The sequence below is a fragment of the Didymosphaeria variabile genome (assembly GCF_027946475.1).
Source record: "Didymosphaeria variabile strain IMI 356815 chromosome Unknown scaffold_2, whole genome shotgun sequence".
Taxonomy (NCBI): Eukaryota; Fungi; Ascomycota; class Dothideomycetes; order Pleosporales; family Didymosphaeriaceae; genus Didymosphaeria; species Didymosphaeria variabile.
Window position 1 is genome coordinate 1,064,952 of NW_026611621.1, and position 15,080 is coordinate 1,080,031.

At 51.9% G+C, this 15,080-nt stretch overlaps 5 protein-coding genes across 5 annotated transcripts; 3 read left to right on the plus strand and 2 right to left on the minus strand.

Annotated features, from left to right (window-relative positions):
- Positions 1-5,330: 5,330 nt before the first annotated feature.
- N0V89_002055 (uncharacterized protein) lies at positions 5,331-6,507 on the plus strand (the record flags this gene model as incomplete). Its single annotated transcript, XM_056210865.1, has 5 exons — positions 5,331-5,377; positions 5,426-5,560; positions 5,616-5,822; positions 5,882-6,035; positions 6,091-6,507. The coding sequence occupies 5 exons, from the start codon at positions 5,331-5,333 to the stop codon at positions 6,505-6,507; spliced, it is 960 nt and encodes a 319-aa protein (XP_056074338.1).
- A 736-nt stretch (positions 6,508-7,243) lies between these two features.
- On the plus strand, positions 7,244-8,212 carry N0V89_002056 (uncharacterized protein; the record flags this gene model as incomplete). Its single annotated transcript, XM_056210866.1, has 3 exons — positions 7,244-7,386; positions 7,440-7,638; positions 7,685-8,212. The coding sequence occupies 3 exons, from the start codon at positions 7,244-7,246 to the stop codon at positions 8,210-8,212; spliced, it is 870 nt and encodes a 289-aa protein (XP_056074339.1).
- A 682-nt stretch (positions 8,213-8,894) lies between these two features.
- N0V89_002057 (uncharacterized protein) lies at positions 8,895-10,739 on the plus strand (the record flags this gene model as incomplete). The annotated part of the gene is made up of 1 exon (XM_056210867.1): positions 8,895-10,739. One exon carries the CDS (start codon positions 8,895-8,897, stop codon positions 10,737-10,739), a length of 1,845 nt encoding a protein of 614 aa, XP_056074340.1.
- A 465-nt stretch (positions 10,740-11,204) lies between these two features.
- N0V89_002058 (uncharacterized protein) lies at positions 11,205-12,678 on the minus strand (the record flags this gene model as incomplete). Its single annotated transcript, XM_056210868.1, has 4 exons — positions 11,205-12,049; positions 12,183-12,371; positions 12,440-12,513; positions 12,605-12,678. The coding sequence occupies 4 exons, from the start codon at positions 12,676-12,678 to the stop codon at positions 11,205-11,207; spliced, it is 1,182 nt and encodes a 393-aa protein (XP_056074341.1).
- A 417-nt stretch (positions 12,679-13,095) lies between these two features.
- Positions 13,096-14,824, minus strand: N0V89_002059 (uncharacterized protein; the record flags this gene model as incomplete). Its single annotated transcript, XM_056210869.1, has 3 exons — positions 13,096-13,693; positions 13,715-14,695; positions 14,802-14,824. The coding sequence occupies 3 exons, from the start codon at positions 14,822-14,824 to the stop codon at positions 13,096-13,098; spliced, it is 1,602 nt and encodes a 533-aa protein (XP_056074342.1).
- Positions 14,825-15,080: the final 256 nt, after the last annotated feature.

Consider the following 15,080-nt stretch of genomic DNA (forward strand, 5'->3'; position numbering starts at 1 on the left):
GGTGAACTCTGGCCCGTTTGACTTCGTATAGATTGGAAGCTCCTGGCATGGATACTCTGGGGTTATAACACTGTGACGGCGACTTTTTGTAGCATCAATCGACACTTGTCAAGCTCGAAACAGGACGTTCCCTGCACAGTCGTCTGATTACTTTACTACCACGTTGCTTTCGCGAATAACTAACAGCTCTTCAACGTCTCCGCAAGAAGATTCAAGAAAATGAGGCATTGTATAAGTGCCTAACCCTCAGGGCGGCTCGAACAAGGTCATGCCTGAACATACCTTGGTCAACATTGCACTTCCCACTCCGGTTTCCATATCCTCAAATTCTTCCCAATGCGGCAAATAGCCTCCCAACGTGACAATATGAAAAGGAATATAACAGCCGCTCCGAACAAGTATCTCACAGTTATGACAGCCCGCAATGTGGTGCTTCGGTGCCCATCAGCACCTAGGACTTAGGCCAAGCCACATGCATACCCTAAGCGTTGCTGGCATTGCGCCACTAGTCTAGCTTACGCCATATTGCGGACGCAACGATCTGGAATGGGATTTCTCAACCATGCTCCACCTTCTAGATTATTAGCTTCCGCCGCAATGTGCTTCTTTCGGCCATGGCGCACCCTGCAATCAATCCCTTTCACTGACAATGCACTGCACAAGGGTTCAGCGCCGTAGATTTTTTTTCTCGGCGAGCTGGGAGATGATCCTATTGCTCGGTTCAGATCTCAGATCACTTTCATCGTCAACAAGCTAGCGCGTCTTGGTAAATTTTGATGATATAAGATTCACCGCTATCCCACTACTTGAATTGCATTCAAACGACGCTCGTTCAATATCTCCTCTCATATATCAATATCCAGAGTTCCTCGTTCCCTTATTGATATCGTAGATTCTACGGTTCCGTTTCCGAATATCAGAATGTCTTTCCCAGTCGCCAGGAAAGATGCAGATGGCGAATATCTTCTCGTCGTTTCTGGTCAGCTGCGTAAAGCTCCGTATCTTGCGGACTGGAAAGGCTTCAAAGATCACATCCGAAAGGTGGTAAAAGAACAGCCTGGATGGTCCAATGTATGCGAAGGAAAAGTCCGGGGAGACATGCAGGGATGGTGCAAACTGAGGGACAAAGAAGATGCCAACGCCGTTTATAGTTTGTGACGTCCTTGCACACCAACCGCCCTTTGACTGACTCCATCCTCTAGGTGCTAACTCCAGACAAGTAGTGATCCATGTCTTCGCAACAAGCTTGCGCACAGGGTACTGGGACCTGCTTAAATGCAATTGCAACCGGCATTTTGACGTGGGGGATAGAGGCCACTCCCCTGGTCGCTCTGGAATCGATGTCAATGCTGTCAACCAGGTTTTCGGCCAACGGGGTACGGTCTCCACAGCTCATTACGCAGTGCCGGCACAACCTACGTATCAATACACCAATTACTACCAAGCGCCGCCCTACACGCCGCCATCTGTCTATCAGTACCCTGGAACACCGATGCAACCGGTGTATTCGCAGAGCTCTGGGGGCCTTCCTGTGAACTTGAGTCATGGGGCGGTAATCACCGAGACCCGTGGGATCTTTCTCCAGGGTCTAAATTATAGCGTAGGGAATAGCGACCTCGCAACATTATTAAACAGCGCTGGTTTACGCCCAGAGCAAGCCAACGTGCATAGGGACTCTCGGGGCGCTTCAAAGGGTGTAGCAAGTGCGAGATTCTCTACGAAAGCTGAGGCAGAATATGCAGTCTCTGCGCTTAATGGGAGAACACATGCTGGGAAGACTCTTACGGTGCGCATGGACACTAACTCTACCGTCATCGGTTCGCTCGAGCCTTGCGTCGTGGATGGCACGAACAAATCTGGGGTAGGTTGCAGGGTACTCCCTTGTCTTTGACTCGACTGACAAGCTATAGTATTAAGCGACATTCCGAGACAACAATACAAAACCTCCGTATTGAAATGGGGCTGGGCCTTATTGTGGCTCATGGTATGCCTTTCGGCGCAGCAGTGGACTCTTGATTATTTTCAAGCTCTCATTCATCGATGACGACTCCATGCGCTTGACTTCGGTCGGTTTTCTGGGAATTTAGGCTCAAGTAGCTCGTACATGTACATTTCGGGTGTATTTTCCGTGTCTTAGCTTGGGAGTTCATGTAACCCAACCATTGGATCTTAATTTGAGGTCGGTGTTCCAACAGCGCCACCATATTGCTTTTACCACACATTGCTTTTCAGATGATGACGCCTGCTCCCAACGTGGCATTATGCGCCTAAACTTAGCAGACACGACCAATGCTCATGTGTTTGGCACCGCCATCCCGATCTCCCCGACAACTTTTCATTCGATTGAGCGTGGAGTACGATCTGAAACCGATTCAGGGACCGCCAATCTGAGGGCTGCTGGATCACGAGAGTTCGACGTTGAGCAGGGGGTCTGCGTGACATGAGCGTCACAAATCGAAGTCGCGTAGCCACAGACGTGACCAAGCTGCCGGGCACCCTTTACTCCGGATCATCTGAATCACTCCCTGTCGGATTTTGTCGGTCAGGAAGCGACGTTGGTGTGTCTGATCTACGGATTTGCTCGGACTCGCTCTCCCGCTTCCGCGATCAGGGACTTGGTGCAGTCGTTACGACAACAGGTATGAAGCCCCCACACGTAATTGGACTTCTACCGCATCATCACAGTATTCTGTCCGGTCTGGCTCAACCTTTCGGTGCACCTTCGGCTCTTATATGAAAATTTGCTTTGGTGCTCAGCTACAGTACCAAGAGGATGTACGATTCGAATTATTTAACATTGTCATCCACAGTGAAGAATCGGCTCATCTGAGACTGTTGGGACAAGATGCAACATGTAACCAGGTATAATCAAATGCAACAAGGAACATGTTTCGACTTGCTTGCCGAATCATCTTACGCAACTGCCGTCGTCAATAGTTACACAGGTGATTCATGCCCACATTTTTGCAGCACTCAACGCCTGTCTGGATATATACGTTTGTGGCGTGCGCCTTGGATCCTTCGTGGACCCTGCTGAGACGGTAGCAAGATCTGGAAATGATCGGCTCGGGTGTTACTGCTCCATAACGGAAATTACGCCGTTTTCTCAATCACTTACAGCTAGGGTATGGGTGGGCTGAGTGTCCCACTTTGCGGCTCTTGGGTGGCTGGTGTTGCTGCTGCCCGTAAGGGTGGGCGTCCGCTTCACGATGTTCGCTTCAAGTACTTCACGCTTGGATCGGGGCGATGACGCAGGATCTTGCAAGCCATAGTCGGTATGGCCGTTGTCATCGCTTCTCTTCCCTATCATCTATGCAATCGTATTGCAAGTTACAATTGCCATAGGCAGTTTGTTCCGTACATCACGAGAAGGCGTCAACACCCTCCAACCATCGGAAGAGCCACCAGGTACAGCCCTAGCATCTGGTCTATTCATCGAAAAGCTTACAGGTGTGTAGGAGCTGCTGGCAACTGTACCCTAACAATGTCGTATCTACATCGCCAGACACATGGTGGTAGCTGCGACCACAAACCCGGTATCACGACGTTGACAGCTGTAAGAATAGCCCCTGGAAACCCTATCGCTGCGGATGCACAACGGTAAACCCTCAAGAATAGTTCCGTTGTGGATGCAGGGACGCGGCAATATGCACGGCGGTACACGATCGCCGATTCACCCAGCACAGGGCCAAGGTTGGCACCAGCCATCTGGAGTTACGACGTTGCGGAGAATATATCACAGAACCCTTCGAACAGTGCGGCCCGCTAAGATGACATGCATGAAGCGTTCGAAAAGCCATGCGAAACATTCAGGCTACATTGGCATGAGGGTGACCCGGGAATTTGGGAAAAAGACGTTGTGGCATTGCGCCGCCGCAGGGTCAGCGCCTTCGATCTCGATCAACACGCATCGCATTAGGGAGGAAACAGTCCCGCGAGTGCGGACCGTAAGCGCCGAACAGCAACGTGTTTTGCTGCACGACATCCAGCGAACGAAGTGGCTGCATTGAGACCAGGCAAGACGAGGTGGTGTGATATCGTCGCAAAACGCCCGCAAACGCCGCAATCTTGGAGGAGGCTTCGAAAGCGTGATAGAAAGACCGTCAGAGACGCAATCCTGTGGTCAATTTGTCCTTGGAGGCTCGGACAGAATCGCATGTTTAGCCATCACTGAAAAATTCTTATTCGCAGGCTTGTGCGTTGTGGCTTGCCGGCATTACCTTGCCCGGAATCTCCGGTTACGAGAGGCTTCGTTTTGGGCAGCAATGCTGGCTCAGCTTGTATAATTTGCTGGGCGAGCTCGAGCAGTGCTTTTTCCCGAACTCAATATATAGCAAGAGATAGACCCAAGTAGCAAGTGGAATATTTTGAACCTTCTCCCTATGCCGTCCCACATAACCACGGTCTCAAGATGCGATCTTACATTTCATCGAGCTACCCATGCCAACTAAAACGTTCTCATTTTCATTACACGAGCAACGCACTACTGAACGACATGGACAGTAGCAATCTCACAACCACGAACTAATGTTCAGCTGCCAATGTCGTGATACCCCTGTCATATTCTGCCGTTCGAGGAGGATATGACGTCAACAAAGGATGTGAGTTCTTTGGGGAGATCGATAGTCAACTTCACAACTTCATCACACGTTTGACGATACTGTTACAGCTTCCCAGTCAACTACTTGGGTTTTCCATCTGCTCGGGCTATTAATAGCAAACCACAACGCAAAACAGTTGCTACTGTAGTTCTACTGACCCTTCAGATACCACAATCAATACTTAAATAGGGTGTGGAACGCGTTAGACTCTTGGCTTCCAAAGGTTCGTTTCGACCCTTTCTTGCCGTAAACTCGCAAGTTTGTATTATGACTGAATGGAAGGGAACCCAGATATCAGAAGAAGGATCGCAGGTCTACCGACATAGAGATTACAATGGCCGACTATGCGCGTTTCTCAGTCGACCGTAACCAACCGGCACTTCATGCTGCCAACGTCAAGTACAAAGAACTAGTACTCGCACGTCGAAATGTCGGTCCACGGTGAAGAGCTCTCTATGTTTCACCTTCCTTCCAGGTGAAGGCAGCGCAATTTCCCCGGCAACTGTGCGTGCGTTTGAAGACGCGTCGAAAAGCATGCCAAGCCCTGATCAAATACTCTTACTTTCTCTCACATACCACCACCACCTCACTCTACTGACTCAACTCACAAAACCCGAGATCAAGATGTCGCAAGACCGACAGCCGGCTTTCCCTCCCAAGGTAGGTGTAGCAGACCCGGTCCTTTCCCAACCCAATGCCCCACCCTCTGCCCAAACCTACTGCTGTGATATGTGCCACGCGCGTTTGAAGGACTACAATCCGGAGGAACGCATGAGGTGCGTCACTTGCGCCGAGCAAGTGGACTGTTGGTACTCTGCCACAAGCTGGTCGGAACTTCTTCAGTACAACCGCGAGTTCATTCGCAACCAACGACGCTCAACGGCATATTCTTGGTTCCCGGTCTTCGAGAATGCCAGGCTCACACCGGTGCTTCTGTCCCTACAAGATTATGGCTGCCTGTAAGTATGCTCCACTTTCATGTGAGTAGCGCACTTAATACGTTGACTTGCATAGCATCATCGACGCGCGGGGCGGAGGCAACCGCATCGTGCAAGAGAACCCGAACGCAAAGACTCCTGGTCCGTGGTGTGAGGTGATGGATCGAGCCTACATTCGATTCCTACTCCCAACCGACCATCCTCGCATCGCTATGCCTAGCGTCCGCATGCTTGGAATGCAGCTCTCGAGTCTGAAAGACATCGACATGGTATACTATTACGAGTAAGCAATCCCATATCCGTACTACGGTTGTATGGCTCGCTGATCCAGATTTTGTCTAGGTATACCGAATACGAGCCTGGCGTCATTGTTCCGAAGACCAACAAGGTGCGCCTCGCTCGCCCGGTGATGACCGAGGAGGCTTTCGAAGAGGCAGAGACGAAAGCCCCGAGCTACAAGCACTTTATCTCTACAGTCCGGGCTAAGGGTCCCAAGGTAATACCCCTGTTGGTCATTCATACCTCACAGTCACTGACCATTTGCCAACCAGTCCGCCGGAGCCACCACCTCGAAGCACCGACACGCGCCCACCAAGGACGACCTCAAATCGCAGAAGTGGACGAGGTGTGGCGATAACGAACTCCCCGTCATCACCGAAGAAGATATCGAACAAGGTTCTCAAGGCAAGCGCGGCTTCGGCGTAGAGCTCCCGGTGTCTAAGGCGGTCAAGCCGGTCATCATGAGTGTGGCGTTCAAGCAATGGCCCCCACATCCGATAGGTGGAGATCTTGCGCAGCTCTTGGAGTTTACGATGCTTGGTGTTGGAATGCAGCCGTTGTTCAAGGAGGAGGATGAGCTGCGTTCGAAGGAAGCGCAGCATTGGCACAAGGTGGATGGGGAGCTGACGGTGGAGGATGCTATCGCGAAGAGGATCAGTGAGTTGACTTTGGCGGCGAACAAGGACTGAGTCTAGTCTACCTAGCGTCAGCAGTGGAGTAATGTTTGTCAAGCATGATTGGGAGGCTAGTGGAAAGCAACGTAATGTAGGCACGCCAGAAAAGGCAAATCCTCCTCAGTGTTGTTCCCTGAAGCCTACCAGGCACATATGTGGTGTGGTCCCGGCGAATTGACATGACGGCAAATCTGGCGTTAAAAGCATCGTCGAGTTAAGATGGCTGACCTGTGCGCCGGGAAGGACGGCTCGTAAAAACGGTCGATTAGTTGAGACCGGCTCATTGTTCACGATTAATTTCCTTCTCGGTATTGTCCCCTGAGTATTAGCAGGCTCGTCACTCATGTGTGATGATAGCGCTTCTGGTCTGACGTGACGGCAAGCTTCCGCCACGGAACTGGCCGCCGGCGGATGTAGTCCGCAGTAATCGACGATTTTCGACTATGTAGCTCGTAAAATACCCTTTTAGGCAGGTTGGCGTGACGTCGTGCTCCGATCAACTCGTAGCGGGAGGTATGATGCGCCATACCATACGCCTCTCACAGAACAATATAAGATGAATGCTAGATATGCTGTGCTGCGTATTGAGCATCATTGGTCACTGCACTCGTCTGAAGCTGTGTCTAGAAACGGCAGGTCACGTGATTTGATGCTGGCTCGGTTAATACTCGGCGTTCCAAGAGGACAGCTTACGCGGTACGTAGTTTAATGTAGCTTCAAGAAGCTCCACGTCAACACCACAACCGTCAAAATGAGGCTTCTTCGGTCGTTGATTCCCTCGCTGCTTGTCAGCTCAGCTGCAATTGTCTCGGCTGCTTCTTCCTGGAGTTTCGAAGATGCCACCGTCACCGTATCAAGCAAAGGCGCTGGAGTGGGTGCAGGTGCGAAGGACAAGTAAGTTTACTCCCAGGTCCCAGTGTCAATATGTACTAATCAAGATATTCTAGGCTGAGCCCTACCACACCGCTGTCCAAGTCCGTATCGTTGGGCGCTACAGACACGTTGAAGCTACAAGTCACTACTGTGGACGGCAAGAAGGCCACGCGGCCACACCAGGCCTTCCTCACCCTTACGGACCCAGCAACCGGCGTAGAGGAGTCTTTCCTCTTTAATGTGAAAGACAGCGGAAAGGGCAATGTTAATCTTGTACGTCGTGTGGTTCAATGGCTACAGACGCAGCTGACATGTGCAGGCCCACAAGGACCTCCCGCACCAATTCCTCACCTCTTCGAAGCCGATCCCCGCATCCATCGTCATCGGCTCCTTCGGCTCCTCCACGCCCTACAAAGCTAAGGTCTTCGACCTAAACGTCGCCCGCGACCCCAACGTCCCCCTCGCTATCCCGGAGAAGCCCCTCCGCTACGCCGCCGACAAGGAGATCCACCATATCTTCCGCGATGACCCGCAATCCCCGCCTAAGATCATAAGTCTGGTGTTCGCAGCTGCTGTTGCTGCTGCTCTTCCTGCGTTGTTCATTGTCTGGGCGACAGTGGGCGCGAACGCGAACCACCTCAGCAAGGCTCTGGGTAACGCGCCAATATCGCATGCCCTTTTCTTCGGATCTATACTTGCAATGGAGGGTATCTTCTTCTTGTACTACACCACCTGGAACCTTTTCCAGACTCTGCCGCCTGCGACCATTGTTGGTTTCGTGGCGTTCATTAGCGGCAGCCGCGCGCTCTCTGAGGTTCAGGAAAGACGCTTAGCTGGGCTTAGATGATTGCATATGCAACGAATGGATATATGGGAATAAGCACGAGGAAGGTGATTGAAGGATCATGTAAAAGTTTTGACAGCATCTTCAAGTCGTAACAGGCGCTTCTACGACTAGAGTATATGGAATGGGGCACGATTGGACAGATAACGTGGATATTGTGCGGAAGAAATCAAGACAGCTGGAGAACCTCTGCAGCTGACATCTTGCGGAATGAAAAGGATATGCCCTACTCTAAGTTCTCACATGAATCGACAACATCGAAAGTGTGAAGATCATTTCAAGTTAGATTACAGGTGGCGAGCTCGCCTGCATGAGCTCGCAAGGCTGATGTTTACGCTGGCTTGTGGGTATTATCATTGGCTGCGGGCATTGCAGCTTCCCTTTCCGATGAGGCTTAGTCCTCAGCCCCCGCGACTTGTGAACGTGACGTCTGAAATGCCCAGCTCGTCGAAGCCTCATCGGCACTCTTCGCTGCGATTCGTTTCCCAACGGCTACTTCTCTCCTAGGTGTTCTCTCGCTTTTCATTACCTGGTAGGCGAGACTAGCCTCGTCTTCACGATCTGGGGAGGAGCGCACTACACGGTGACGCATCAGCAGTGCTTCTACAGCTTTGATTGCAACAAATCAGCCGAGAGAATATGCTGTACAATGTTGGGACTGAGGAAAAAACCGAGATCTGGTACAATGGACCCTGGATATACATATGGTCATGAGCCCGTAAGACATTTTGACGAAGATGACCTGAAGAGCGACCCCGGAGACCGCACCTCCGCACGGCCTCAGTCGACAGCCGACTCTAGCTATTCCAAGCAACCTGTTTTACCGAGGCTAGAAATCTTCGATCAGTCCACGCCCTCCAAGCCTGACAACTTCAGGGTTTCTCCAGCCACCCCATTACCCAACTGGGATGCGGACGACACGTGGACCCCTATCGAGAACGACTCTGCTCGGTACTGGGATAGTGCGCTTACGGACCTATCCGAACGGACTTTAGCACCAACAGGAACGACGTCCGAGAGTGATCTCGACGCTGTATTGGCAAATTGGTCAGGACGAGGCACTCACGTGGATTTCCAGAGCCACGAAGAGGTTCCCTTAGTGCAAGGCCGGTTCTTAGGACACGGTTCTATGGGTAGTGTGTTCGAAACAAATGTACAAGGTCATACCTTCGCCTGGAAAAGACGTTTCTGTCGGCGTAAAATTGGGGAGGCAGAAAGAAAAGAGATCGAGATCCTGAAGAAAGTGTCCCATCACCACATCATCAGATTCGCCGGGTCCTACTCACATCGACAATTTCTCGGGCTGTTGCTATACCCGGTAGCAGTATGCGATCTAGCGACCTTCCTAGAAGATTTCGAATCCTTGCTGCCGAACAGCGATCGGGATTCTGCACGAGAAGAAAGAATGACGGCACTTGGATTATCTTGCAGGAACCTTGAATCGGAGTTCTACCGCTGCTCACTGCTTCTAGCTCGAAGAATGGGTTGTATAATATCTGCAGTTGAATACCTGCACAGCCAGAGCATTCGACACAAGGACCTTAAACCTTCGAACATTCTTCTTTCGGCAGAGAACCTCTGGTTGACGGACTTTGGCACGGCCACTGACTTCTCCGACCAAACTATGAGTACCACCGAGGGGATCGAGCGTGGGACGCCGAAGTATTTCGCCCCTGAAGTGGCTGCCTATGAGGGTAGCGGTCGTCCTGCGGATATATTCTCACTGGGGTGCGTCTTGCTAGAGATGTACACGAGCCAGCAAGTGGCAGGGCTGAAAATGCTACGAGATCTGAGGAGCCAACACGATAAGAGTTTTCAAGCAAACCTTGAGTCCATCTACGATTGGCTTTCACAACCTGCGAAGGGGGATGTTATATTCGATCATCAAATCAAGTATCAAGTGAGGAAAATGCTTGCGAGGGAATCCGCACGGCGACCTACAATTGGTCATGTGAGAGAGGCGTTCGCGTTGATTGATACTGCCCAAGAGTTTTCTGGCAATCAACCTCTTTTCGGAGTCTGCTGCAGGAGGTTATTTTTATCTAAAGAGAGACACGACTGGCTAGTAGAGAACGAACGAACTCGTACCGCGGAGCGCGTTAGAGGCGAGATGCAGAAGACGATTGACGATCTAAGAAAAGAGAGGGACCAGCTACAGCATCGTACAATTGAGTTGCAGCAGACCGTGGATCAACAAATGTGGAACCTTAATGCTTGGGTGCAGCGAGACGCCCTACGTCTCAACGAAGAGGCAACAATGGACGATATTCGCACCGAAACCCGTTCTGCTGAGTTACCAGCACAGTCTACGGCTCGCGCTTTGAGAAAGCTCAAACCGATGTCACCTGAGAGTTTCTCGCGACCTTCATCACTCAATGGCGTAGATGGCTCACGAGAACCGTTCGGTCCTTCATATTCAACATCCAAGGATGTATCCGCCGATGAAATAGATGAAGACACCCAGGCATTGTTGTTAGATCATGAGCAGTGGCAGTGGAAATATGAACCCTACACGCTGGATAGGGAATAATCCACTGCCTCGTTCAAGTCCGAGCATTGAGTGGCAGCATCTTGCCGCACGCACTAAAGATTTGATATCATTTATAACGACACCCGGCACAAGCGCCAATACTTCAGATTCAGCGATGAGCGACAATCTTTTCACGGGCCGCATTATGCACTCGTTACTCGAACAAAGCCTGATCTGGGGTACCACACTAGCGCGTGTACTGCCAAATTGATGAGCCAAGTCAAGGAAAGAGGACGAGAAGCTATCTATGGAACCAGAAAAGGGAGGAGACGCAAGTTTACGCCTATCAAAACGCTGAAGACGATCGTCTTTATACTGTCCTGGGACACCATCCTGTTATGTGAAAAAAGTCTCATCAAGTACAGAAACCGGCCTCATTAATGACTTGCATTTCGACATGAACCTTGGAGTTCCATCGTCAACAACGCTAGATCTCGTCTCCGCTATACTCCTCCTCCACACCCTTCACCCTTCCCCATCCACCCTCCTCCACGCCCTCCTGACCGCCAAATTGACCTGCCCCCACCCCACACCCTCACTATGCCCACCGTACCTCACAACCTCGACCTCCACGGTCCTCTCCCCTTCCTTCGTCTCCACCTTCCTATACGCAAACGCACCTCTCTGCACCCTCTCCCCACCCTGAATGCTCCTCCTCTCGCTCACACTACTCGCTCCTTCTTCCGCTAGCATAAGTGTTTCCAGGGGACTGTAGACGGTTTCTGCAATCTGGAAGGGAAACTCCTGGTCGTTCCGGGCGTGCAGGATGGTTATATGGAAGGGTGTGGAGGAACCTGTAGCGGCGGTGATGAGAGCACGCAGGCGGGCCAGCGTGGGCCATGTGTCTATAATTCTTGCTGATAGAAAATTTGCTATTTTAGGGTAGTTCTGCAGGGGCGAGAGGATGGGGACGATGCCTTTGACTTTGTAGGTCTTCAGGAGAGTAGGTAAGTCAGTGAAGGCTGCGGCGAGGATCACGCCTGCGAAGGGCTGCGGGGCTTTTGCTGCGACTGGAGGGTGCACAAGCCCCTGTGGGAGGAGAGCAGAGTCTGGGTCTGTGAAGTACAGTGCTGTTGCTGCTGTTACAGCGGTGCCGAGACTTTGGCCTAGGAGAATGGTGCGGGAAGCGGGATGTTGGAGCTCGTTGAGAACGAAGGATACGATGGATATACCGTCCGTGATGAGGCCGGTTTCCGTGGGTAGATGAGGTTTGTTGTTCGTTGTGGAGATGCCAAAGCCGCGGTAGTCGCACACGAGTGTGTGCGTGTGCGAAATACCGCTCATGGAGCGGTAAATCGAGGGACGCCAGCCTAGGGCTACATGCCCTGCATTCTATAATATACCACCGTCAGCATACCAAAACCACCATTCTCGCACAGACTTCTCGAGAAGTGGGACCGTAAGGGGATGCACTCACCCCATGAAAATTCACAACCAACCTACCGTCCTTATCCTCCCTCAGCAACCTCGCCCCCAACGTATTCTTGAACTCCCCGCTCTCCACGACATCGTCCTGCACACTGCTCACAAGCTCCCTCTCATGATCCAGATAGACATCCAGCGGGAGCACGTGCCAGCAGAAAAGCTTCTCCCGATCACTAGTCTCAAGCCAGAACGGCGTGACTTGACCCTCTGCATCGCACCAACCACATTAGCTTCACCTCCAGCCGCAGAGAGGACGAAAGATAAAGATAACGTACTCGCAAATCCGAATTCCTCCGGGTTCTTCACGTTCTGGAAGTATCCATGGTGCAGCTTGTGCATGTACACAAGACTGATCCCTCATTAGCCGCTTCTCTCGTTACTGTGTTGGACTGCCAGTGTGGGCGTCTTACTGGCTCTGCGCTGTGGGATGGATCGCGCACGCGAGCAGGAGCGCCCAGATGCCGCCCAGCACCGCGAGGGTCCAGTAGCTCTTTTTGACGATGGGTGGAACCATTGCGGTGGATGTGATAGGATCTGATTACAGGTAATATACAGAAGAATTTAAATCATGATTGGCTTGAATGAAGGCAAGGAACAATGGAGGATGTTGTCGAAGTTGGGGTGAGGAAGATAACATGGGAGGCTAGACTATGTTTGGAAGGAAGCCGCGGTTATCTAGCTTGGCGATGAGATGTTAGTGTAGCCCGTGATATCGGAGGGCCCTGTCTTGTGTCGCAAGCACTACGATGAAGCAACAGAAGAGGGTTTTGATCGTGATGTCTGGTTTTCATGACCACATTGTGCGGCCGCTGAAGATATCCGTCTATGTGAACGCCAAATCCCACTCCACGCTATGCTGCTCATATTGTACCCTTATCTTATACAACTCAGGCCAGCCCAAATATACAGTTGAACGCCCATGATGCAGTACCTATTGTGGCGCTGCCGCGCCTACTCCAACTTGAGCCCCTTCCCCAGCCTGACCAGGAGGAATCTCAAGTGGTCGGAGCTCCTGACTCGTGTTCCCCGCTTCCTCCATTGGCAACGCCCTCTTCCAGTTCTCCTTGACAAAATCCAGTGTCCTCTCGAACACCTTCCTCCTCTCTTCCTTCTCATGTTTACCAAGCACGGACACCGGGAACTGCGTCCAACCATGTCTGCACTCAGGCGCATGCCAGACCTCGATCCCGCCGTTCCCGCGGCTCAGCGCAGGCGCATTGCCTTCATGCCCATTCCAGTCATTATCGCGGCCATCACCGAAACGAACAGGGCCGTTCCAACCATTGGACTTCATCTTATCCACCCAAACGTCGCTTTGCACGGCGAGCGTGTCTTTCTCAGGGAGCACTAGTAGAATTGCGGCATTTTTCTGGACATTGTGAGGGTCTACGAGGCCGGGACTTGCGCGCGGATGGGCGCGGAGCTTTTTGGGAAGGTATGTCGGGCCCATGATGGAGAAGAGACCAGGCTGCAAAGGTACAAAGTCAGTGTATGTCTCAAAGAAGTGGGGTTGGTACATTGCCTCGTGTCTTAGCTAAGCGAAGCAATACTTCTTTTCTTGTGTCGTAAGAAGATCAAGATAGTATTTCTTTCGCTTAGTGAACAGACACTTTGTACCGGGAAGACTTGCCATCCGTTGTGTCTGGGGTTTCTTGTCGTCGGGGTGGAGGGCACTAGGGAGCTCTTTCATTGGTCGCTCGTGTGGGAGGAGGCGCGCGTCGAGGGAGGGATAGAACAGCAGCAATGGTATCATCCGCGGCTGTGCCTTTTCTGGTGGGAGTATTGATGGCCACGGCTGGCAGATGTCGTCGAGCATTGTGGGCGCACGTACGGGCGGCAGTAGCGGTGAGAACGTGTCAGCTTGAGATGGCCCTCGCATCGTAGTGGAAGTTCGGGCTGTTGCGCCTGTTGTTGTGGTCGGGGAACTGAAAAGCTGCGGACAGGGTGGGACCCAGATGGCCATGTTGAGCGCAATGTTGCCTCCGGCAGAGAAGCCAGAGATGGCGAGACGCGATGGATCGAGCTTGATCTTCTGGATGCCATTTAGGGCGTTTGGCTTCTTTTTCTTTGTGACTTCATCAACCGTCATGCCAAAGTATCTCTGGATCTCGTTCCGCAGCACCTTGCTGGCCTTGGACACTTCGTCCGTGTCGAGTATCGCGCTGAGCACATCTTCAGCGTCGTGGATTGCCGCTGGAAACTGGTGAAAGGGCCCTATGCGGTACGACACGCTGATGACCACAGCACCGAGCTCTCTCGCCATCATGGCCGCGTATGGTGCCTGCTCGAGCGGACTACCCATGATGAAACCACCTCCGTGAAAATCCAGCACCACGGGCACCTTCCACTCGCCATTTTCCACTGGTATGCTCACGCCGCCTTCACTTTCTAGCGCCACCGGCGCAGGCGGCACAAAGACGTATAGCGGGATGACATTGTTCTTGCGGCTCGGGAGCGCTACGATAAACGGCTGCGGACCCTCCGGAGAAGTCACACGAAGGATGGAGAGAGGCACGAATCGTGGGAGATGCCTATGCATGGGACTTAGCACAATGCTGCGTAAGTTTTGTTCGCGGGTTTGCTTACACGAGACAGGTGCGCCATTGTATGTGGAATGGGAGGCGGAAGAAGTAGGACAAGCTCTGGAGGTAGCTGCTCATGGTGGCAGAGACACGGAGCTGTCTGTTAGGTGTTCTCGACGCATTGGTTTGGTGGGACGGACGATACGCTACGTAAGTAGGTGATCGTGTTTACAAAGACCTGGCACGCTTGACAAATGAGGCTGTTGACAGGGATTCGTTTACGCGTAGAGGTGATGTCACCACCGACCGCCGCCACTGCACCTAGTAGGGCCTCACTAATTTAGGGATAGTAAGCTATTAGAAAAATAAACATAGAAACATAATTTTATCCTAG